The sequence below is a fragment of the Vigna angularis genome, chromosome 1, assembly GCF_016808095.1.
Source record: "Vigna angularis cultivar LongXiaoDou No.4 chromosome 1, ASM1680809v1, whole genome shotgun sequence".
Classification (NCBI taxonomy): domain Eukaryota; kingdom Viridiplantae; phylum Streptophyta; class Magnoliopsida; order Fabales; family Fabaceae; genus Vigna; species Vigna angularis.
The window spans coordinates 1,186,196-1,211,450 of NC_068970.1; the positions used below are offsets into that span (position 1 = coordinate 1,186,196).

The following is a 25,255-nucleotide window of genomic DNA, read 5'->3' on the forward strand; positions in this document are numbered from 1 at the left end:
GGGATAAAAATAATGAAATTACAATTATAAAAGTAAATATAAATAACTTTTATAATTTTGTTATAGATAATTTTTATTTATTTAATTTTTAAATAAAAGTTAACAGAATAAAACAGAAAAATGACTGAAACACAACAATTTTATCTGTACAGTCCTATTTCTAATTTCTAATATTTATAATTATATTATTTCTCTTTGTAAACGTTGTACTTTTCAATTTTAAATATGGGAAGATATTTAGTATTTTTCTAACTGGAATCATAGTATTTGTATTTCTGTTTTGCATATCAGTTTCCTTTCACTTATAAATACCACTCTACTTCCTTCACCTTCTCTTCTTCATTTCTAAATTCATGTTTCTGCATTATCTTATTAGAGAGAGTAAAATGATGTCTCCAAAGCATTCAGTTTTGCTCTTACTCTCCTTCATTCTCTTCTCTCTTTTCCATGCACCTGTTTTTGCAACAAAAAAGGTTACTTTATGTCACTATTTTCACTTCAACATTTTGTGTTGGTTGTTTAACAATTGTTGTGCAAACCCAGTAACCATTTAGTTTTCAAGTTGATTAAAGGCTCAATCTTTTTTTTTCTTTTCTTAAAAAACAGTCTTACATAGTCTACATGGGATCACATGAGCATGGTGAAGGAGCCACGGATGCTGATTTTGATCGAGTTACGCAAGCTCATCATGAGTTCCTTCAATCCTACGTTGGAAGGTACACACACTAAATTAATGTTCCTTTTATCCTCGGTGCAAAACTCCTCTAAACTAAAGTTGTAATGCAGCTTTGAGAAAGCAAAAGAGACAATGATATACTCTTACACAAGGCACATCAATGGTTTTGCTGCCATGCTGGAAGAGGAAGAAGCTGCTGACATTGCAGGTGAGCATGACACACCAAAACAAAAACATCATTCAGAAATGAAATTTCATCCTTAATTAATAAAGTTACTTGTGTGTGTTTGATGCAGAACATTCCGAGGTTGTGTCAGTTTTCTTAAACAAAATTAGAAAACTGTACACTACTCATTCATGGGAATTCATGGACATGACAAGGGGTGGGGTAGTTCCCTCCGAGTCAGTGTTCAGAAAAGCCAGATATGGTGAAGACAGTATAATTGCGCATCTTGACACTGGTACTGTCATCATCTCTAGTATTTCCATTATTTTGACTACAATGTGTTATGGTATTGCCATCACACAAACACAAAGCAGAGATTTTTTACATATCTGAGAGTTAAAATTTCTGAGAGGTCTTGTTTCCTATCTGTTCTTTTTCTTTCTTGTGAGCTGCTGACAAAAATACTTCTATGTTGTCTGTCATTGTGTCATTGCCAGAATCGCTTCGACTTCACTTACAGTTTTCTTAAAGTCTGATTAAAACTTGTGTTGTAGGTGTATGGCCAGAATCTCCAAGCTTTAGCGATGAGGGGATGGGACCCATACCATCACGATGGAAAGGAATTTGTCAACATGATATGACCGGATTCCGTTGCAACAGGTGATCTAATGTTTTTTTTTTCACCCTTGTTTTTATCAGTTTCCAACAATATTTTCTTATTTATAATATCAAAAAATGAAATTATTAAAAATTATTCTTGAAAATATAAACTCTAATAAAATATTTATTTTAAAGTATAATTAAAATAAAATTATATCTTAAAATATTACCTAAATTAGTCTTTCTGAAATTTCTGCTCTTTTGGTGCTCTCAAAGGAGAAAAATCTAGATAAAATGAAGCTGCAGCTGGCTTTTGTTGAATTTACCTGAATGTGTATCAATTATGGTGCAGTTGTTTCTTAAAAACCGAACATTAGCGGAATGAAAAAAAATTGAATTGTGTAGCTAGCTAAGGTTAATGTACGTTGTGATAATACATGCAGGAAGCTTATAGGGGCAAGGTACTTCAACAAAGGTTATCTTGCCGATTCAGGAAGCGAAGTAAAATTTAACAACACAGTACGAGACTACGAGGGTCATGGATCTCACACACTGTCAACAATAGGAGGAAACTTTGTTCCTGGGGCCAGCGTGTTTGGGTATGGAAATGGAACTGCCCAAGGTGGCTCTCCTAAGGCCCGGGTTGCTTCTTACAAGGTGTGCTGGGAAGACGGTCAGTGCGCTGATGCCGATATCATGGCAGGCTTAGACATGGCCATACATGATGGGGTTGATGTACTCTCCCTTTCTCTTGGAGCCGGTGCTACGGAGTACTTTTACGATGGTTTAGCAATCGGGGCCTTTCATGCTACCATGAAGGGCATTTCTGTCGTATGTGCTGGTGGAAATTCCGGACCATATCCTGAAACTGTCTCTAATGTTGCACCTTGGATACTAACCGTTGGTGCAAGCACCTTGGACAGAGAGTTTCACTCTATTGTTCATCTCCACAATGGACAACGCTTCAAGGTATGTATTTTCCATTTCAGTAGAGACAAACTATGAATGTGTTGAACGGGAATTTTTCAATCAACAACTTACTTTGTTCAGTTTTAATTGAAATTTTCAATTCTTGGTTATCAGGGAGCAAGCCTTGCAAAAGCTATGCCGGAAAAGAAGCTTTACCCACTCATCAACGCTGCAGATGCAAAATTGGCCAATGAACCAGTTGAAAACGCGTAAGACCTGCTTCTTTAAAACTTTTCCAAAAATGTATTATATATGTAGTGATTAACACGCTTGTCCCGTGTATGTAGTACTCTGTGTCTGAGAGGAACAATTGATCCTAAAAAGGCAGGTGGCAAAATATTGGTTTGCCTTAGAGGTATCAATGCAAGAATGGAAAAGAGTCTGGTTGCTTTGGATGCTGGTGCAGTTGGGATGATTCTTTGTAATGACGAGCCTAGTGGAAATGACCTTGTTGCTGATCCTCATCTCCTGCCTGCATCACAACTTACTTATAAAGACGGGCTTGCTATCTATGCCTACATGAATTCAACTGAGTAACTCTTTCGCTTCCTCTCTTTCAAACATACCCCACATAATTTTGTTCCGTCAACATCTTTAATGGTTATTATGTCATCATGCAGGACTCCGCTAGGATATATTGAACCACCCGAGACTGAGTTGGGGATAAAGCCTGCTCCAATCATGGCAGCTTTCTCCTCAAGAGGGCCCAACACAGTCACGCCCGAGATCCTTAAGGTTTGCCCATTAGTCCATTATGTGATTCCTTAATAAGTTTTTGTAACCTGTGGTTTTAGATTAATTCCTGGTTTCGTTTTCTTCTGCACTCCTTTTGATATCTCCAGCCTGATATCACCGCTCCTGGTGTAAGCATTATCGCTGCCTACTCGGGAGCTGTTAGCCCAACCGAGTTCGATTATGATAACCGTAGGGTTCCTTTCATCACCATGTCTGGAACATCCATGGCTTGTCCTCATGTGGCTGGAGTTGTTGGCCTTCTCAAGACTCTCTATCCTACTTGGAGTCCAGCAGCTATTAAATCTGCAATAATGACAACTGGTAATTAATTAAAAGCTTTAGCAATATCTAAGTTTTGTCCTTTATCTTTTGATTGTGTCACATATTTACATGAATTTTTGTTGTGGAAAATGTCATGTTTCAGCTAGGACAAGGGACAACACTGGTAAGGCAATGCTTGATGTGGATGGTGAGAAGGCAAATCCATTTGCCTATGGGTCTGGCCACATCAGACCAAATCGTGCCATGGATCCGGGGTTGGTGTATGACTTAAGCATGAATGATTACCTAAACTTTCTTTGTGTTACTGGCTATAACCAGCCTCAGATAATGGCATTTTCTGGTGCACATTATCGTTGCCCTGAAATAATAGAAATCCTGGATTTCAACTACCCTACAATGACAATACCAAAACTTTATGGCACAGCTAGTTTGACACGGAGGGTGAAAAATGTTGGGTCACCAGGCACTTACATTGCAAGACTTAGGGTACCGGCAGGTCTTTTCATCTCTGTGGAGCCTCGTGTGTTGAAATTTGACAAAATTGGAGAAGAGAAGAGCTTTAAGATAACAGTGAAAGTAACAATACCTGGTGAGGCTACAGCATTTGGAGGCATAACTTGGTCAGATGGGAAACATCATGTCAGGAGCCCAATTGTAGTTGGTGGTGTTAAAGGGTAGAATTTGTGATTAGAATAGTAATTAGGATGACATCTTTTTTTCATCTTCTGCTTTATTAGTTTCCATGTACATCCTTAGGAGATTGAGAAAAGGGAGAACAAATAAGGACGGAATTGTCAGCTCCATCATTTGTGAGAACAAAATAAATAAATAAATGTTTGTTCTATCTATATTTATGTCACTATAACTTAATAATAGTGTATGTGTGTATTTCAATCGGTATTAGGATTTTATTTTGATAGGTTTAAATTATTCGTACGAAATTTTAATTCTAACAGGAGAAATGAAAAAGTATACATTTTTTTATTTCTCTGCATGGTTTGCTGCCTTCATACGTCCTGTCAATCGATTTATTCTCACTGAACTGTACATATTGGAAACTTGATCCCAAATATCTGCATAATTTTTTCACCTGCTGGATAACATAACAGCCAATTTTCTGATTTCGGGTAAGCTTCACCAACAGTTGAATCTGAAAGTGTTGAGTAAAATCTTAAGGGGCTAATTGTCCTTAACAAAAATCATTAAGCTAGCATGCAATATTAAATTTGAAACTCATGAAATTCTAGAAGCTAAAGCTCATCTGCAATTCCAACACATGTTTAATCCAAGCTAAGGGTAAAATCAAATCTCACAATCAATAAACCCAGTCCGATCAGATCTATGCATAAATTTCCTGCCTAGTTTGTATTATATTATATTATAGTGAGTGAAAATGTGACGAACCTCGTGATCATTTGACAGAACGGTCCTCTTTTATGATAGATTATGCTCATCACACCAATAACGACCCCAATAGTTCGTTACCAAAAACCCGAGAAAAGAAAAAGTGAAAAAAGTGTCCTTTTCACGCCCAAAATAACTGCGAAACGATGAAAACGCAAAAAGTGTTACGTTGCAAGGTAGAAAACATGGTGTTCCGTGATTGGGAGTGGAGAGTAGGAACGTTAAACATAAACCCCTTTGATTGTTTGTGGTGGCCAAAATTAGGAACGCAAAAAAAGGAGCAAACACGTATCTCAGATTGCTTTTGTTGGTCTTAGGGGGGAAGGGTGGATGGCATGAAATAAAATGTGTGACAGTGTGCTCATGCATGTGTTTCTGCAATGAGTTTAGAGACGGTTTAATTTGCTTCGCTTAATATATTTTATTTATATGGCGTGGCGTGTGTGTAACCATTACCATTTCTAATCATTTGACACATGCATACGTTACAACCTAAGATATATATATACCCATTCTACCTAGCTTGGTTCTTCGCCTCAAGACTCATCTAAAGGTGCCCCACCTACCCCATTACTCTTTCGATAAATAACCTCATCATCTTTCTGTAATTACATCTGTCGTGAGATTCATTCGTTAATGCATGCTTCAATTAAAAAGGATCTTGAAATAATGTATCTGAGTTTTTGTGTTTCATCTCGTGTGATTAAGTTTTTTTTTTTTGGAAATCTTGCAGTGGTTTACAAATGGAGCAGCAGAAGGCCAAGAGAGGAAGAGAAGGAGATGATGAAACTGAGAAGGAATGGTATGAGAATGAGAAGAACGCAAAGAGAAGAGACGTGGAAAAAGAGAAGGAGAAGGAGGGTTGTTGTTCAGATGTTGGGGTGTTTGATTTTCCATGGCTGAAAGATGGTGTGAGGAGTAAATCAGAGGAGTACTTTTTGGATTTTGAAGACAATTTCTCATCGTTGCTGGAAGAAGAAGACGCGTCCTGGAAAGGTAATTCTAGTGTTGATTTGTTGAAGGCATATGGTTTGTTTGAGAGTCCAGAAGAGAAGTTGGATCACATTGCATGGCAGCCATTTGAGAGTGATATGGTAGAGCATGAAGCGGAGGATATTGATTGCATTTGGAGCTCTCTCCTTCGACACCCTCTCTGACTGTTCATCTCTGCAACTGTTCATCTCTGCAACTGTTCTTCTCAGATAGAGTTCAGAAGAAGGTGTTTACATTAATGGAGTTAGATGTAAAATATTTAATATATTAATTAGTCCCATTTTCTCACATCCTTCGTTCTTTTCTTCTTCTCTTTTTCCATTATAATTTAAATCCTTTCCTTTCTGCATGGATCTGGAAGACATTCTCACTTTTGATTCCTTGTCCAAATTAAATTACATAGACTATGTTATCAGTTCAATCTGGAGCTCATACTGTAGCTAAATGCCCAGATATAAAAACTTAGATTTAGTTTATTTTATTTTTACAATTGAAGAGATGAGCTAATTCAGTTTGTATGAAAATTTTGAATGACTTGTTATCTCACAAACATATATCATAGCAAAAAGAAAACATAAGAATTTAGTTTATTTTATTTTTATAATTAAATTTTTATTTTTATTAAATGCAAGATAAAAATTAATATTATATTCTAATAAATATTATATTAATATAATTTATTGAATTTATTTAGATCTAATATTCTAGATATATATTATTAATTTAATTCTTTTCAAAAAAATTGTACTTAAATTAAATTTAAATAAATATAAATTTTAGAAAATAGATATATTTTAGCAAATCTTAAAGAATTCCATATTTCTAGGTAAATGTCTAATTCAATATAAAATTAAAATAATAACACGTGTGTAGGTAATATAATATATAATAAATATTTACATATATCAATTATTTGTTGTAAATGTTATCTATAAATACCCACGGATGAATATTTTTTTTTTCCTAAAAACGACTATAACTTATTTTATATCTTAATAATTTGTCTTAGTTATATTTTTTTAAATATCAATTTTAATAAAATGACACTAAAGTGATAAAAAAAATCTTTTTTTAATCAATGTTTATTTTTTATACAAAATCATAACAACAACAAAAGAAAATCCCAATACCCCTAATTTTTGTTATTAAAAAATCCTAAATTTTAATTTTATAGAATAAAAATTTAACTTTTTTAAAGAGAAATTTTGAGCTTTAATTATATTTCAATAAATTTTATGTTTACCTTTTCAAGGTTGAAACATTTTAAATTTAAGATAAAAATTAAGCTTTAACCTTTTTATAATTAGTCACGTTGAAGTTTCATTATAATCCAATTGATCTTTAGAATATATGCTTTTGATTTAAGTTTCTGTATCCTTAAATTGCCAACTCAAGTAAAAGGTATAATAATTTATTTATCTTAAAGTTAATTAGTCACTTCTTATTTTTAAAAACTCGGTTTCCTGTATTTAATGTATAATAAAAATATAGTTTTAGAAGATATAAAAAGGAAAATGATAAAAGCAGTGAAAAGATATATTTACGAAAAAAAAAGGTAATAATCAGCAGAGACTAAAATAAATAAGCAATTGATATGAGTTTAGTAATTTAACCCAAATTAATAAAAGATACTCTTTATTAAAGAAGTAAAAACTTTATAGTGCCTTTTTCTAAAAATGAATAATAATTTTTTTTCTTTGCCTTGAAACTTGAATTTTAGCAGTTTTACCTTTAAGAATATTTTGTACTATGTTAATGTAGAAAATAACGCAGTAGAGAAAACTTCATTTCATACGCATCCAAATAATATTTATATAGTTAAAGGGTCTTTAGCATTATAAAAAAAGTAATACATAGCTATTATTATCAAACCGGTAGATATTTTTTTTTAATAACAGCTGATTATGATTTATTTAGACAAAGTTTCTTGAAGAACACAATAAGGCCTGACAGTTAAATTTAGAATATTATTATACTTTTTTAGGATCTCTTAGGAAGTGAATTACTTTGCGATTTGATTGAATTGAAGAAATATATGTATGAATGAGTTGAGCATTAAATGTTAATTTTAAATAAGAATTTGTAGTATATTTGCTCTTCTGTTTGAGATGTATTTAAGAGTTGAGTGGATATTGTATCAGATGAACATTGTAGTTTTAATTGAAACTTAATGGATGCTAGAATAGAAGTCACATTTAATTATAGTTTAAAATTTAGTAGAACATTGAGATTTTGTTTGTTAAATTAAATTGTTCATTAACTTCATTAAATAGTATTTTGAGTTTTGCCTTACCAAATAAGTTTAAATGGTCAAAAGTGGATTTTGTTCAATTAGTAGTTAAAATTTGGTATGTTAAACTTGTTAAGAGGATATATCCAATAAACCATTTTTTTTAGCTTTTTTATGTGTTTTGAATTATGCAAATGTTTTTTTATTCATTTTTACTCAAGTGAGATATTATCGCTAAAAGAAAAAATAATTAGACTTTGTTTATGTTTGTTTATTGTTTAATACTCAAACAAGAAAAAAAAAGTATTATATTCTTTTTGAATTTCACTCAAGTGAGTCACTATTATTTAAGCGAAATTTCTAAATGTTATCTGCATTTTTTAAGCTTTTTGTGAATTTAAATGGTGTTGTGATGATTTAAATATTATTGGAATGTGTATGAAAAGAAGTTTACTATAAATGTTAGATGAACCCTTTGTTTGAATATACGCATTAAAGTATAAACTGAATTTATTGCATATGTGGAACATAGAGAGTTTTAGATATAAAATGTTTTAAACTTATGTTGATTTGAATCAATTTATATATCCAATGTACCTAAATGGATAAAGTGATATTACTAAGTGACATACTTAATAAAATTTTTGCTAGAAAATGTAAATAAGTAATCTTTATTGAATATTTCTTTTACTATGTAAATTTCATGTGTTGATTTTTAATTGATCAATGATTAAGAAAATTGAATTAATTCTAATTATAATATGATAACTCATACAATTGAATTTGTATATATCTTTACTTCTATTTTTAATAATTATTGTTCATTTTCTATGATATGGAGAAAGAAGAATAACATAATTATATTTTATTATTTTTAGGATAAATCTATACATGTTATATGTATATTTTTTTTCCTAGATATTGTGGAGTTACATTATTTTCATTTTAGTAACGAATTTGGCAGAGTATTTGACCAATCCCATAACAACACTGCTCAATCAAACAATTGCCAAAGAAAACTGATGAACAATTTTTCATAAATTTTGCACGTTGTTGTAGTTCAATACATCATTATCATACTATTAAGTTTACATAACAATAGAAGATTTTACTTGTTTGGGCTGTTGGAGATGGATCCATTCCTGAAGGATTTCTTAGATTTGGAACAAAAACTCACTGATAATATAAAATGAGCTCCGACAATAACATCCTAGGACAAATGTGTAATTGAAAAAAGCCAGAGAAACGTGTGTGGGGATTACTTTATTGGGCAATGTCCCACCCGGGGTACCATTAATAGCAAAAATAATACCAAGATTATCTTAAAAAATCTATCTTTATTTTTTCTTTCCCAATTTTCTTTTTGTCGGTTTTAGGCATGCATCATTCACTATTCAGTGTTTTTTCCATTGAATTCACGCCTTCTGAGAAAGAAAAAAAAGTTGGCATTAGCAAATAAAGAACATATCACGGACACACACAGAGACTGCAACACAGCTAAACACTGATTGGTTAATTCATTATGAGTTGATCATTATGTTGGTTGAGAGATTTTTGGTGTCATTGTCTTTATATCTCTCTTATTATCTCTCCTTTGTCTTTCATCAGTGCTTTAGTTGCCATCTATTGTCTACAACTTCCTCATCTCTTGTTTTTACATTACAACAACAAAGTAGCGGCTTTTGAAGAACGGGTCTTATCTCTTTGTGTGGTCTATGGCCACATTTTCTACGCATCTCTCTCTTTACCACCCCAAAATGCGTTTTTTTCGCAAACTCTATGTACTTGATTTAGATTTGCTTCTTCATGCTCCTTTTGTACAATCTTCAGATTTGTAACGTGTTCAGAGCTTAAAACACAAAGTGGGTCTGTTTTACAGCTTAAAAAGTTTGTGTCTTGGTATGAAATTTCTTTGTTTTTGGTCGTGCCAGTGCCCTATGAAATAGATTCTACACGGGAAAAAGACAGTAGAGGCATTGTGACTCCTTGGCGACACCAATCACTGCAGTGGGTTTGAGCAGAGATGATAACCACCAGAAATATTGTGTTGCTGCTGCTTTCTATTACTGTTGTTGCTCCGATTGTGCTCTACACTGAACGTCTTGGCACATTCAAATACCCCTTTGGTATTTGTTTCTCTCTCTTTTTCTTCATTTACTGGAAACTGCTAACAAATGGTTCTAATCTTTTCCTATGCTTTTTGCAATGAGCTAAATTCTTTGTTTGTCTGGATTGTCTTTTGTATGCGTTTTGCAGCTGAGCAGGAGTTTATTGAAGCGGTAACTGCATTTGTGAGTAATATACCTGATAGATAAATTGAATTTTTGTTTAAGCAGAATGAGATCTATGACTTAGTGGGTTTTCTATTGTTGTGTTGTCTCAGGCTGTCAGTGCAGCAGATTCTGGCCGTTTGAATCTCCTGCCCCAGGCATATTTCCTTCTTTCTTTTTCCTTTTACTCCATAACACAACTTTGTGATGAAATTTTCCTTTATGGCTGGCGGATGCATGTGCGGGTGAACTAAATCCTTGATAATTTCTTTGAAAACAGGAATTTTCTGCTGCCCTTGAGGAACCAAGTGAGGTTGTACATATCAAGGACACTACAAACACAAAGAATTTGCCTCGTGGTATTTTGTTTGTTCTTCTTGTTCAGCAAGATTTTTTTTTCTCCCCTTCTCTGCTGGGCTTTTGTTTCTTGTAATTTTCACTATTGTCTGTGATATTGTTTGGTTGGCCTAGGCTTTCTCTTTTCCAAACCGGGGGAGCATGCTTCTGCGAGGGTATTGTCAGCTACAAATGAGGGAGGTCAAACTAAAGGTGAGAACCCCATCAAACTGGTGACCGATGAAATTAAGAAAGGAAATCAAAGCGGCAACCTGGAGAAGTATGATACAACAGGTGATGTTGTAAATGGGGAAGATGCTATTGATGTTGATGACAATGAGGGGAAACTAGCTAAATCTTTTGATGCTTCTGATCAAGCATCTGAAACTATGGTATGCGATAGACGTGCCTCTTGATTTTTCTACTTTCTTTGTTCAGTTTGAGTTCAAAAGTTTCTATAGGATTCTGGTCATGCTAAAAAAATTATGCACATCGTTGCATGTATGTCTAGTAGCTGGTTACTCATCGTCTGTGAAGTATAAACACACTTGAATGCTTCCGTTGCTTGAACCCTGAATTGATAATGCTATGAGGAATTTAAGATCAATCCGTTTTGTTTCCATTGCTTGCTTTGCCATACTTCATTCTTAATTGAAAATGTGTTCATGTTTGAATGCCCGTTTTGCCAAGTTGATACCATGGTAATCTAAAAATGCAGGTTTTTTCGCCCTTGATGAACACATCTTGGACCAGATTTGTTTACATATCCGGTTGAGGCCCAAATATTTTATATGGGGTTTAGAGTGCAATTGTGGCAGTGTAATTATGTTAAGAAACATATATACGTTGGTTGAGTTCAATCTTTTTTCTTCTCTCACTCTCTCTTTTGGCTTTCATAAATATGTGCCTTGTAGAGCTTCAAATAAGCTCGAGTAAAGATGCTATCATACTTATATAGTTTAAATTATTTCATTCCCGGACCTGCTGAACAAGGAAAAGGAACAAAGTGTTGCCATCACTGTGCTTTACTTTATTTTCTTAGCTTACATATTCAGAAAAAATATCACATTATATTAATATAATAAATGCTAAACAACCTCAACATAGGTTGAAGCATTCTTCTTTACATTTGGTGCATCCTCTTTCAGGACACTAAGCAGGAGCAACAGCATACTGAATCTTCTGGTCAAATAACCAAGAAAGGACCCTCATTATTGGAAACTGATAAGCATAATGACCCAAAACCAGCTGATACTCGACTGAGACAACTAAAAGATCAGCTCATCCAGGCCAAGGTATTTCTTTCCCTTCAGGCAATAAGGAACATTCCCCATCTCACTCGAGAGCTTCGATTACGGGTGAAGGAAGTCTCACGAACACTAGGAGATGCAAGCAAAGATTCTGATTTACCAAGGAAGTAAGTGTAACTTAAAGAATCTTGTTATGCATGTCTGCGGGTTTTCATGTTTTTATAACTCACAAGTTAGCTTTTCATCTTTTAAGATTATCTGCACATGTTGAGTAGTTCAATTCTGCACTGAGCTACATTTTATTATTCAGTCTTTAGTCTTATTTTTTACTGTACTAATGCAGTGCAAATGAGAGAATGAGGGCAATGGAGCAAACATTGATAAAAGGAAGGCAAGTTCAGAATGATTGCACCTCTGCTGTGAAGAAGCTTAGGGCTATGCTCCACTCAACAGAGGAGCAGCTTCGTGTGCACAAGAAACAGACCCTGTTCTTAACACAGTTGATAGCAAAAACATTGCCTAAAGGTCTCCATTGTCTTCCATTGCGCCTTACAACTGAATATTATAGCTTGAATACTTCTCAGCAACAATTCCCAAATCAACAGAAGTTAGAAGACCCCCAACTATACCATTATGCTATATTTTCAGATAACATATTGGCAACGGCTGTTGTTGTGAATTCTACTGTTTCCAATGCCAAGGTAAATTATTTTCGCAGAAATTTCTTAGGTAGTTTTTATCTCCCAGGCTTATGAAACACCAATGAAATTTTGGTTTGTCTTTGCAGTTACTGTAATACTGTCTCTATTTTGACTCAGAAATTCGTTTCCATTTCTTCTGCCCCCTATAGTTAGTGAAGAATTAAAAATGAAAAGATAGAAACTGGAGCTAGTTGATATTAATAGTGGCTCTGCCATCTCGGATTATATCATTAAGTATGGTACATTAATAACTTTTCAGGACACCTCAAAACATGTTTTCCACATCGTCACTGATAGGCTCAACTATGCGGCAATGAGGATGTGGTTTTTGGTGAATCCACCACGGAAGGCAACCATTCAAGTTCAGAACATTGAAGACTTTACATGGTTGAATTCAAGTTACAGTCCAGTTCTTAAGCAGTTGGGTTCTCCTTCTATGATAGATTTTTACTTTAAGACTCAACGGGCAAGTTCTGATTCGAACTTAAAGTTCCGGAATCCGAAATATTTATCTATATTGAACCACCTTCGTTTCTACCTGCCTGAGATATTTCCAAAGCTCAACAAAGTTTTATTCTTAGATGATGATGTAGTTGTGCAGAAGGATCTGACTGGTCTTTGGTCAATTGATTTGAAGGGCAATGTTAATGGTGCAGTAGAAACTTGTCAACAAAGTTTCCATCGTTTTGATCGTTATCTCAATTTCTCAAATCCTCTTATTGCAAAGAATTTTGACCCTCGTGCATGTGGATGGGCATACGGCATGAATATTTTTGATTTGGTTCAATGGAAGAAGCAAAACATCACCGAGGTGTACCACAATTGGCAGAAGCTGGTAAGCAAAACGCATTGTTTTCCATTTTCTTAATATCAGAATGTATAAGGAGACTATATAGTGTTATCATATATGAATCATATCTTATCTTAATTTAGATTATGATCTCTTAGGATTGGTTAAAATCCCATAATTTTAACATGATATCAAAATGTCAATGTATCATTTATTTCTGATTTGAATTCTGAACTGATGTTTCCTTTGTAACTAAATTGACATACAGAATCAGGATAGACAACTATGGAAGCTAGGAACACTGCCGCCCGGTCTCATAACATTCTGGAAACGCACTTTCCCACTGCACCGTTCTTGGCATGTCTTGGGTCTAGGCTACAACCCCAATACCAACCAAAAAGAAATTGAACGGGCTGCTGTTATACACTACAATGGAAACATGAAACCATGGCTTGAGATCACTATTCCCAAGTTCCGAGGTTATTGGACAAAGTATGTTGACCATGATCTTGTGTATTTGCGAGAATGCAACATCAATCCATAGATGATACATTTAATTTTCAAAGTGTTCTTGGCATTTGATGTGTTCTTATAGGTCTGCAACTCCATGTGTAGAGCTTGTATTTTGTTACAGCTTCATGAGTATGTTGTTATATAGGTCTGCAACATCAGTCAGATTTCGATTTCGGCATGGAAAAATAAACCCAGCCAAAATCAATTCGCTCACATAATGAAATGTTAGTGTTACTTAAAATTCCTTTCTGTTTAATAGCTTCTAATCCAACCCGAATAACCCTTATTAGTTGAATGGATGAAAAATATTTTGTGGGCATGTTGGATCATCCTTGTTGCATGCACCGACAATTTGACTCAACTGAAACAAAAAAAGATTGTGTGGTGCAATACTAAGAATATATCACATCACATTCAAAGCAGGGTCCCATATACAGGTTGGGTTTGAAATTATAATCACGTGGTGGTGGAACCCGCTGCTATGTCTACAGGAACTCACGGATCACATCACATTGTAAGCATGTATATTGCTTTTAGTGATTTATGTTTACGTGTGAAGTTCTGTGAACACTCAAACACATCTCATTCAGTCACCTTAATATGGATGATTGCAGGGATTTGAATTGCGTTATCTTCTCTCTGCCTCTTGTGTTTTCCTATACAACCTAGTCAGAGAAACCTCCTACATATGATGAGGTGTCATGTCAAACTTAATTATGTTTGGAAAAGCCCTTATTTACGGTGACAATAGGAGAAATATTTAATTTAATAAGAAAATGAAAAATAATAACAATGATTAAATATGAATATAATTCTTACAATTTAATGTCCTTTATTTTTAGTTTTTTATAATTTTCATTCATTCTTTAGTTTAATCGAATGATGGAAAATGAATAGGTAAAAACATGAAAAATAAAACAATTTGGAGTGGAAAAAAGGAAATAAGATATATAAAAGGTAATACATTTATTATTGTTATTATTATACTGAAAAAAATATAATATTGATAAAATAGTAATTGTATAATCAATTATACCAAACACGTAAAACATGTAATTCAGTATAAATATCTACAAATTATTAGCAATATGGACAGCTTTTTTTTTACATTTACATGAAAAATTAAACATATCTTATAACTTCTGTGGTATTTTTTCTCTTTTTTCGGGTCTTAATTCGTTGCTTGTGTAAAACAAAAAAGGGGTTAGTTTTATTTTAAAGGAGTTGTAAAAGAGAATAGACTTAATTTACGAAGCCCAATAAAACATTTAAACATTAAATATAAGCGATAAACTTAATTTAAAATTAATTTATGGGGACTAAAGATAATTTTGAATCTAAATTTGATGGGTGACTGAAATCAAACCCTGAAATTTTGTAGGATGAAAATACATAACATTAGCTTTTAAGGTAGAAACTAAATATATTAGCATTAGCTTTAGAGTAGAAACTGGAGTATATTTTTTGTTTGTGTATGCGGCAGCGTACCTACTCTTTCAGTTGATCCGAAAAACACATTATTGTAAATAACATTTATACATAAGCATTTTCAAGAAGGCATCTAACAACTTTTTTCCTACCCTGTAGACCTATAGATTTTACTTTCAAAGATAAAAAAAATTCAATATATAATGAAAGAAGCAATTTTGAATGAGCTTTTTGTAAGTAACTTTAATCGCCTGTTGGTGTTCGTCCAAGGCTATCAGCAATTAATCATGGTTGTAATCATACTCTACAAAGTCGGTATATAATGCAGAGCCATCCTCTGCTTGATGAAGTAGGGAAAAACATTCATCACAAAAATAACAAGGGTTTTCTGGTGTCCATTTGTCATCCACAGTGATCTTTGTAGCTCTGAATATTTTGCAAACACTGCACTTCTGAAAACGTAACTTCAGTTGAAACGTGATTATTGGATAGAGAGCTCGATTATTCACGTCATCAGGATGAATTAATCTCATATCTCGTATCACTAAGGTATGGGTGCAGTTACCCTGCGGGGCAGAGAACAATTCACAACAACGTAAAGAAAAACTACAAAGTATATCTCATACAAAATTTTCAAATATATATAGAAGAATAATAGTCTCAATCTGGTATGAAACATCCTCTTTGTGGAATATTGAAAGGTAAAACTTACCGTGACCTGCCCCCTTTGATTTAACCAATATTGAAAGCAATAACAGCCATTTATAAGTGCAGAAAAACAGGTACTGGTTTTAGAAATTCTTTTTACACCCGAAGCCGCAGAAAAGGACTTGCATAAATGTGTTACCTTAATCCATCTTTTGCATGGTCTGTAAGGATATTTTAAAGAACATGTTTTACTCAATTAAACCAACAGACTACATCTAGCATCAAGTGCAGGAGGTGAAACCATGGTATTTGACATTATAAAAAAAAAACCTTCGTTTACAATACCTATTAATCTGAGGCAAAAAATAATGTACCTGATGACAATAGAGATATCCAGCACCAAGTTGAAAGCTTAAGTCACAAAAACGTAACTTCTGCATCTCAATGGATCTAAAGTGAGGCAACTGTGATGCAGATTGTTCACCCATGATTGCCTTTTGTTTCTTCTGCAGCTCTCCAGTTATAATATATTCCCATTTCTTTTGTGCCTCCTCCTTGGAGTTTTGGAGCCAATCCAATATAGGTCTTGTGAGATCAATAGCAGATGGATCCCTCAAATCAGGGCAGAATACATCCTACAGAGAAATAGCTTGTCGTCAGATTCAAAGAAGAAATAATTAGCATATTAACATCATAAGATAAGAATAAGTGATAATGCATACTTCGATGAGAAAATATCCAGAAGGATCATGCTGCCCAGCTTTGTGCATCACCTGGTCTGTTGAGCAAAAGATCTTGTCCCTTAGTGCAGTTAACATCTGTCCTCCAAGAACTAATAACTCCTGGATCTACCCAAAATTAAAGAACAGATATCCTACTGGTTAAACAGCTATTTCAGAATGGTAGCGATTCATGATCCCTTCAACAAGTCAGATATAAAATTTCATTTTAATTGATATCAGCATGGTATTCAGTACTGTCAAAAACCGTGGTGTTCATTGTGTATAAGTTTTATATTTGTCTTAGAATTAGCTGTCCATATTTCCTAAAATAACCAGCATATTGATGCATTTATAGGTCCAATGACCTGATAATTTATACAATAAAGTAGAATATTATTCCTTCTAAATTTGAGAAATACCTTGGTACCCTTGCGAACATTATGGTAAACCTCCACAAACAAAACAACTTCAGGATACTGCACAGGTACGTGTTCCTGAAGGCTGACAGTGTTGACCTGCTAAACATAATCTAAATTATAATGGGGAATATAAATAAGAAAATATGTGGGGAAATGCACAAAACTCGTTCTTGTTTGGGTATGTTTACAATATCAACTTTGCACTAGCAGCCACTCAGACAGGGCAAAACCAAATAATTAATCCAATTGACAAAGGAAATATATGGCAAGCCAAAAGCTTCGAAGGTACACATATGAGAGGCTATAACTAACTGCTTTAAATCATCTGAAAGTTGGATTCATCAGTAAAATGTTTCAAATTGAACAAACAATCTCATTAGCAACAATAATCGTATAAGATTTTGAAGTAACCTTTCTGGTGGAACTCGTAGACCTAAGGGTCCTCATCCTTTCCGTTTTAGTTGATTTATGTGCAGCTTCATTGATCTTGAAAGCAGGACTACACAAAGACAAGATACATGAAATCAGACCTTATCTACAAAATAGAATAATCACTAACTATTAGCAATACCAACTTAAATGAATGAAGCTTGGCTGCTGCTTTGTCTTCTTCCTGCTTCTGTTTGATTCTCACCACTTGCTCCACCTTTTCTATACAGTCAATCTGAAATCGATTATACATAAGAGATACATAACAACACCCCCCACCTTCGACCCAAAAAAAATTTGTTAAGGCTGTATGATTGACTTGACAACACATTTGATTCTGAACATGATTTTGGAATTTTTCAATTGCCAAATGGTCCAGAGATCAGGACACGTATTCATGTCTAGGTCCTGTGTGAAACAGTTTTAAACAATTTGCATAATCTAACTAAACTATTCTAACAGCAAACATAGTCAAAATTATGACAGCATAAAAATAAATTCAAAATGGTTATGGTGTATGAATCATGAACACACTTAATATGCTTATCCAATTATCCTAAACTTGGACACTGTATTTTCAACTGACATGTAATACCATAAACTAGGCCAAGCTGCAATGAATGTTGTCATTTGTTTATTACTTGTACCCCTACATTCTTACCATGATTATAACTAACAGAATATTCTCCAGGCTAGACTTTAGGACAAAATAGCTTGCAATCGCTCGTCTATTTATAAAGAACTGGATTTGTTAATTTAACAACATAAAGGCCAGAGAAGCGTACCAAAAAACTTTCTTCATTTTTTGTCATGATATCACTTTATCTTTGACAAGGTAACAGAGACTACATATATCATTTCTTGGGTTTTGGTGTTTGTGAACGGGAATCCTACCTATTTTCTTAGTTTTCACCATTTATTGCCAGTCTAGCTGGCATTATGAAGGGAGTGTTGGACAGTAGCACATTTTGTTTGTCTCAATTATTTAGGAGCAATTTAAGTTTTTTGACATTTTGGTAGGAGCAAAAGAATAACAATTGAAACTGAATGGTATAGTTTTCTTTATAAACCAAAATAAACTGTTAAAAACTTAAATTAAGTTAGAATGACTAATTCTCAACTTCTAATACATGTAATAAACCTTTACTTAATATAATATAAGTATCAAATAGTTATAAGGAAACATAAATGTTTTTAGAGAATTAGCTTACGTCAAGAACATAATTATTTGTTCCCCTTCTCTTTCTTTTTGATTTCTTGTCACCACACCTGCAGCCAAATCCAACAACTTAACTGAGAGAAGTTCAGACGAATGGAATGAATAGGATGCACATTCTATGCCATTGTTGGGCTTCCAGCAGAGCACTTACAGAGATTCAATACAAGTATAAGAAAACTACTTAATTCTCTATCACTCGATAAAAGATCACAAATACATGAAGTTACAACCATATCTGCAGGAAATTACACACACAAATTAGGCTAAGTTATTAAGAGGCCAACTCTAAAACTGCTAAAGCAGGCTACAGGAAAGCAGGATGGTCACTATTTTAAATATTATAATACAAACTAAATAATTGATATTACACATACAAATACTCAAAAACAAAAATAAAGAAAGAAATCCATCATGAATAATAAATAAGTCAAAGCTTACACCCATAATCACAATCAATCTGGGAGCAGTAAGGGCATAGCAATGAAAGATGATGGTTAAATTAATGGGAAAAACCAGATTACAAACTATATTAAAATTACCAAAATGTGAACTAGGAAGTTTAAATAAGGAAGAATAGAATAAAACACGGGGAAAAAAGTGCTGTGTAGCGGAAGGAGTATGTCTTGTAATACTAAACTTTTTCCTCTGGAGTTTCAGGATTTTATTGAGTCGTACCCATAATGGCCATGTACAAAGTATGCATACATGATGGATATACTTAGATAAACGTCATAATTAACTTTTCAACAAAAACTGGGTAAATTGTTTGGGCGTAACATCAATGAGATTAGGTGCAGGATGACATAAGACTGGGCATACGTTGGTGACCAGCTAGATCTTTTCCCCCTCCCAAAAGATGACAATTTTCATTTGAGAACGAGAAGATTTCCTACTTTCTCTCAAATTCCCATTTTTGGTTACCCACTAATCAAACTAAGTCATCCTTGCAACAAGAGCAACATCAACAACAAAAAGAAGAAAAAAAAGAATGACCTTGCATTGGGTTGGTCTGGAAGAGGAGGATGATTTTCATCGTTCTCAGTGCCCTGTAATATCACTTCCATTACTAATGTGAAGGAGTGAAACCTAAAGAACTACAGCAATGGAATAAAAAAACAGCATAGGCTAGTGCATGTGCATAATACCTTAAATACTTCTTTGAGAGCGATATCCATCAACTGGTCCTCGGTAAATATTTTAAGGTCATCCACCCTGCAAAGGCAATCATCATAAGTTAATGGTGACCCAAGAAAGACGATAGTGGTACAGAGGAATAATCCATACGAGATATCAAGGTGAGAGAAATCTTCAGACAATTCAGCCTCAAGATTCTGCAAGAAAAGGCATAAATTAGAAAAAGAAAAGAAGAAAGGGAGGGGAGAGAAGAGAGATAATGAGCTAACCTGAAGTTCAGAAAGAAGAGAAGTCTGAAAGTGAGGAACCCTAGTGGAGGGGCCGACCATGTTGGGAACGTAAATGGGTCCACCCCTCGGAATTGGAATGGAGAGATCGCATTCTGCGGCCTCTGGAATTGAACATTCCATTCCTCCTTCTCACTGATATAATCAAGTTTCAGATCACAGAGAACCACTTCTGAAATTTAGGCAGTGACTGTGTATAATATATATTATATTCTCAACCAACAGCTAGGAAGATATTGCCGGGACAGTCCACACTAATAAATACAAGTATTTTAGCCTCTACACTGCACGGATCAATCATCCATGTAAAAGTTCTATCATAATTAATTATTGTAAAAATGCAAAAAAATATTTACATAATGAATTAAAATAAATATGTCAAATTACCAAGATAAAGTTTAACAACTTTTGTTCCTTAAAAGAAATTAAATACATTTGAATATAATAATTATCAACATAAAAACTAATATAATTAAAATCATGAGATAACAGAATTTCTTTGAAAACAATATTCTTCTTAAGTTCCCATTTTTCCTATTGGTGTTTCATGATTATCACTTAGATCTTCCACACAGGTATATTACCTGTTAAAGTTATAAATATTATTTTGTCTAAACTGGTTTCTTAATCAAATTAATAAGAAAAGTATTTTTCAAAAAATTACATCAAACATTGGAGAATGTTAATAAACATGTAATAAAGGCATTATTAAATATAGTGTTGAAGAGTAGAACTAAAGTGAAGATAAATAAAAACATAGTATTTCGATTTTAAATATATACTTAAAGCAAAATTAAGAATATATTTACTAAAAAGTCAATTAAAATATTTTATAATTTTAAATTAATGTAAATATATTTTTATTTTTTACTTTAAATATTTATTCAATTTAAAAAATTAATTTCATAAAAAATTGAACAAAACAAATGTTATTGGAGTTTTTTTACTTTAGAACTTTGAAAAATAAAGTTCAACAAAAAATTTCCAGTGAATATTTTGAAGGCTGGTTTACAAAACAATGGCCAAATTTAATTCAATGAATCATGTATCCTAGCTTAATTGACTGTGTGGCTGGCAAAGGTCTTGAATTTTTATCATTGGGGAAAGGGGGAAACTATCTCATCACTCTTAATAGATAAACATAACATAAAAAAATCATTTGTGAATTAAGAATTGTGCTATGCAGAAAGTGGATTCACATAGTTGATCTTTGTTAATAAACGGAATATTGACACATTAGGACATGATTATTTATAAATATTTCACGTGTCAGTGTATTATTATTATATTTAGTAAATATGACATTAAGTGAAACAATCAGACGAAGATTCAACTTTACAAGGAGATAGAGAGGAATGGAGGAAAAATCCCTCCTCATCCAATTTTTGTGCTCCCCTCCAATATTAAGGGGTTTGAAAGAAGAGAATATGATCTCATTTGTTTTTTTGTCAGCAAGAGAAAATGATATATCATCTATCTAAGAATGTGGGTTTGGCTTAACCCAACCCAATAAGACCAACACGCAAAGTGAGAGTTATTCTCCATTTACATACTTTATTTAGACTTTATTTTTAACCAATAAGGGACTCAATTTTTTCCAATACACCCTCTCGCATCCTATAATATTGGACTTGGTGAGTAGATAATATAAGAGGTGACCCTTTTTTAAATAGATATAGTGTAGACTCTGAATTACCATCTTAGAATGTAAATTGAGTCTAAGTACAGAACTTAGCTTGTGAGGTGAGAGTCACGCTTCATTTACATACTCATTTCAGGTTCTATCTCTAACAAAGGTGAGACTTGATTTTATATTAGTATGAAAGTAATTTCATCCCAAAACGATAACTATGACCCTATAACTAAATCATAACATAGCCCACCATGGTAATTCTGACTATAAATTTCAGATAACAAAAGATCTTCCTTCCATTATCATGCTTAAATTTCATATTATAACACAATGTTGATAAAAAAAATGTTCACCTTCTTTTCATCATTTGTGTTCAACGCATAAGTATCACAGTATCAAAAAAATTTAATTGAGTCCACGGAGATTTTTATCCTGACATGGTTGGAAATAACATAAGTAGAGAAACAGTAATATTTCAGCAAAATCAACAAATTATTATTAGTCACTAGCATTTCAATGTGAAGTTTCATCTATTAAGATTGACCATGAGGAGATTGTCTCAAAAAGTAAATAAAAAAAAAAAAAAAAAACTAATGATGCATACATCTTAACAGTAAAATACATCCAAAACAGAACAAGACAACTAAGCCAGAAGTGGCTTCTAATCAAATCAGAACTATACAACAAAAACAATACTATTTAAAAATATAGTTTTTGTAACAAAACTGATGACAAATATTTATTCAAATATTACTATGGCTAAACAAACGGGAGCAACTGTGCTAATGAAGCTTTAAAAAACCTGATGTAAACTTGTTTTGATTTGCAATGAATTCTTCAAAAACGAAGTCAGCTTTTCTCCAGTAATTTCTTCGATTTCCCCAATAACCTTTTTAACTATTCCTGTATCAAAAGAAAACGTTCTGACACAGGCAAAAGCTTGAGAATTGTATGAACTCAAGAATACAAGTTAAATACAACGAAATCCATGTCCTTCAAATATCAATTACAGAATTGTTCATCATAAGCCCGACAGAAACAAAATCCCAAACCCATCATGTCAATAATCTATGACCTGACTTCTGTGTGCACAACTTTATATCATTAGATAAGCAACCCCATTGGTATTAACCTTGTTGGCATTCAAGAACCCAAAAGTCTAAATCACTTGTTGAATGTAAATATAAAATGATGAAGTGCTTCACTAAAAGAATTCTTTTGAAATTCAAATTCAATCTAAAACATTTTATGCATATCCTGAACTACATCCAAGAGTTATTGAAAGTTATCCAAGTTACAGATATGAAAATTGAAAACCTATCTATACCCAAAATATTAAATTTAGTTGTTGGCCCATCAGTCAAGTGTTCATTAACACCTAATCCCTAGATTAATTTTGTGGTAGTAAACAAGCAATAAAATCTAGATGTGAATGCCCATGGCATACACAAGTTACACATGAAACTCGTCAGTTAACTTTAATGTGTGACTGACAGGATGCCCCTTATGCTAATTACTGAGTATATAAGATAGGTATGTGAATAAAACATAATTCCTACAGATTGCACGTCCCACACCTAAATATTTACCTTGAAAAATTATGCTTTAAATTAAATTTTGCTCACTCAAACAAAGGACAAACTTCAGAAGTACAGCGCTTATTACTTTTCCATGGATATGGTCAGGTATGGTGTCGAACCATATTTCTACTTTCATATTTTCACATTATAAAAATAAATTATTGAGAATAAATGAGAAGAACAGTATAGGAGGATAAAAATATATCAAACAAAAAATTAGTTTCCAAGAGCTTTCTAATTATCTTTACATTACATAACAATCATCAGTTTGTTGAAGAACTGTGACATTGCCATTAGCCACTACAGCTCCACACGGAGAGCTTTCTCGGGAAGAATTTACACTTTTCCTACATAATGTTTAATCTCAAACATGTATATGTCTCGCTGTGAGGGGAATGTGTTGAGAATCCCATGTCAATTAGAAATAAGAACAATTTATAATATAAGTGAGTACAAATATCATCTTACAAGTCGGTTTTATGAGATTGATTTAAACCTAAAATTCACTTCTTAACATGTTATCTAGGACATCGGTTAAGCTTATCCAAATGAAATTTGTCATTTGTTGGGTCTAGACATTAACAAAAAACAAATTTCACTCGAATAGACTCTAACCTAGTTATCAGGTTAAGAAGTGGACTTTAAACCTAACTCAACCTTACAAGCCGGTTTTGTAGAGTAGTTTAAAGTCTACTTCTTAACACTACTTTTAAAAGGAAAAAATAAAACTTAGATTCATTTTCCAAATTAAATATAACCATTGTAACTTTGCAAATGTAGCAAACTAAATTGATTTTTTAACATTTAGAAATATAGAAAATAAAAACAAACCAGTACAATCTTACTAACGACAAAGAAATTACCTCTTACAGATATGGAACTTTCAAATTCCCTGCACTCGGTATATCACAAGTTTTTTGTTATACCGATTAACATAAACAATAACACTCAACACATTAAGGCTGGTGCTTTTGCAGCAATATAAATCATATACTTTTCTGTCCCAAGTCTTAATTTTGCGATATCTCATATGTCACTATCTTATCATTTGTCGGTCTCTATGTGTATCTTCCTTTTTTGTGTTAAATTTTTGTACAGCGAGGATTTGAGGCGTGATTGAGTCAAGACAAATCCAGCAAGAAGCAACATAGTGTTTCAAATATCAGAAGTATACAAAGAATGATAATCAACAGAAAATAATATTGATCAGAAACGATTACAATAGCAGGCATATTACAGCATGAACTTCAAGAAGATATCCAAATAAGGGTTTGACGGAGAGAAGGAAATTACCTCCAGACCGTCATTGGCCGAGACACAAATCGAAGTCTTCTTCGTTGGTTTGCCCTCGCAGTCCCAAACGTGAGTGAGAGCTACACTACGGAACAAAAAGATGATTTCTTTTTCTAGAGAAATTTCAAGCTTTCTTGCGACATTGGTTATTCTTATTCTTTATTTCAGATTTGAATATACAGTCCTAACTGAAATATAATACAATGGTATAGATATTTATTTTCTTGATAAGTGTCTACGTTGTTTTTTTTAAGTAATTTGAAAAGTGTTTCAAATGTTGGATTTTAAGGGATTAGGGGCTTATATATTATATTTATTATAATATAAGAAAATAATATATTAAGAAATTCATTTTATTATTTATATTTAGTTTACTTATTGTTACTATGGGCCTAGGATCGACAGATCGGGTACGATGACTTATTGGCTCGAAAGGACTAAACGGTAGACGTGGAGAAAAGAATTTTGTAGCCACTTGTTTTTCATAATAGTTGAGCAAAGTTAAAGCGCAATTAATATTACAATGACTAAGCGGTTAAGATTTTGCA

At 33.1% G+C, this 25,255-nt stretch overlaps 3 protein-coding genes across 16 annotated transcripts; 2 read left to right on the top strand and 1 right to left on the bottom strand.

Moving 5' to 3' along the window:
* The first annotated feature begins 389 nt into the window (after window positions 1-389).
* On the top strand, window positions 390-4,106 carry LOC108347364 (subtilisin-like protease SBT5.4). The gene is made up of 11 exons (XM_017586552.2): window positions 390-473; window positions 607-716; window positions 787-884; window positions 973-1,137; window positions 1,397-1,502; window positions 1,886-2,411; window positions 2,526-2,620; window positions 2,699-2,944; window positions 3,032-3,146; window positions 3,254-3,467; window positions 3,571-4,106. Exons 1-11 carry the CDS (start codon window positions 390-392, stop codon window positions 4,104-4,106), a joined length of 2,295 nt encoding a protein of 764 aa, XP_017442041.2.
* A 5,404-nt stretch (window positions 4,107-9,510) lies between these two features.
* Window positions 9,511-14,156, top strand: LOC108347362 (probable galacturonosyltransferase 4). The gene is made up of 9 exons (XM_017586541.2): window positions 9,511-10,181; window positions 10,312-10,346; window positions 10,439-10,483; window positions 10,606-10,684; window positions 10,797-11,053; window positions 11,810-12,078; window positions 12,255-12,612; window positions 12,872-13,447; window positions 13,671-14,156. Exons 1-9 carry the CDS (start codon window positions 10,079-10,081, stop codon window positions 13,944-13,946), a joined length of 1,998 nt encoding a protein of 665 aa, XP_017442030.1. The 5' UTR covers window positions 9,511-10,078; the 3' UTR covers window positions 13,947-14,156.
* A 1,403-nt stretch (window positions 14,157-15,559) lies between these two features.
* Window positions 15,560-24,873, bottom strand: LOC108323781 (snRNA-activating protein complex subunit). 14 transcript variants are annotated; one of them, XM_017556522.2, is made up of 14 exons: window positions 24,708-24,873; window positions 22,637-22,737; window positions 22,188-22,266; window positions 20,184-20,336; window positions 20,065-20,111; window positions 19,926-19,992; window positions 19,774-19,826; window positions 18,773-18,830; window positions 17,708-17,796; window positions 17,544-17,631; window positions 17,133-17,231; window positions 16,714-16,839; window positions 16,366-16,626; window positions 15,560-15,909 (listed from the first exon to the last, which is right to left on the bottom strand). In XM_017556522.2, the coding sequence occupies exons 4-14, from the start codon at window positions 20,322-20,324 to the stop codon at window positions 15,625-15,627; spliced, it is 1,314 nt and encodes a 437-aa protein (XP_017412011.1). In that variant the 5' UTR covers window positions 20,325-20,336; window positions 22,188-22,266; window positions 22,637-22,737; window positions 24,708-24,873; the 3' UTR covers window positions 15,560-15,624. The 14 variants fall into 14 exon arrangements, with proteins under 14 accessions (XP_017412011.1, XP_017412008.1, XP_017412005.1 ...); XM_017556519.2 differs by having other exon boundaries at window positions 20,184-20,373; XM_017556516.2 differs by having other exon boundaries at window positions 20,184-20,455; window positions 24,708-24,872.
* Between the last annotated feature and the right edge of the window lie 382 nt (window positions 24,874-25,255).

Coding starts and splice junctions, on each gene's coding strand:
- LOC108347364 (XM_017586552.2), top strand. CDS start 390: ATGTCTCCAAAGCATTCAGTTTTGCTCTTACTCTCCTTCATTCTCTTC. Junction 717..786: donor CTTCAATCCTACGTTGGAAG/GTACACACACTA, acceptor GTTGTAATGCAG/CTTTGAGAAAGCAAAAGAGA. Junction 1,138..1,396: donor AATTGCGCATCTTGACACTG/GTACTGTCATCA, acceptor CTTGTGTTGTAG/GTGTATGGCCAGAATCTCCA.
- LOC108347362 (XM_017586541.2), top strand. CDS start 10,079: ATGATAACCACCAGAAATATTGTGTTGCTGCTGCTTTCTATTACTGTT. Junction 10,347..10,438: donor TTGAAGCGGTAACTGCATTT/GTGAGTAATATA, acceptor GTGTTGTCTCAG/GCTGTCAGTGCAGCAGATTC. Junction 13,448..13,670: donor ACCACAATTGGCAGAAGCTG/GTAAGCAAAACG, acceptor ATTGACATACAG/AATCAGGATAGACAACTATG.
- LOC108323781 (XM_052871913.1), bottom strand. CDS start 20,324: ATGGAATGTTCAATTCCAGAGGCCGCAGAATGCGATCTCTCCATTCCA. Junction 17,632..17,707: donor GCCAAGCTTCATTCATTTAA/GTTGGTATTGCT, acceptor GTCTTTGTGTAG/TCCTGCTTTCAAGATCAATG. Junction 16,840..17,132: donor ATGTTCGCAAGGGTACCAAG/GTATTTCTCAAA, acceptor AATTTTGGGTAG/ATCCAGGAGTTATTAGTTCT.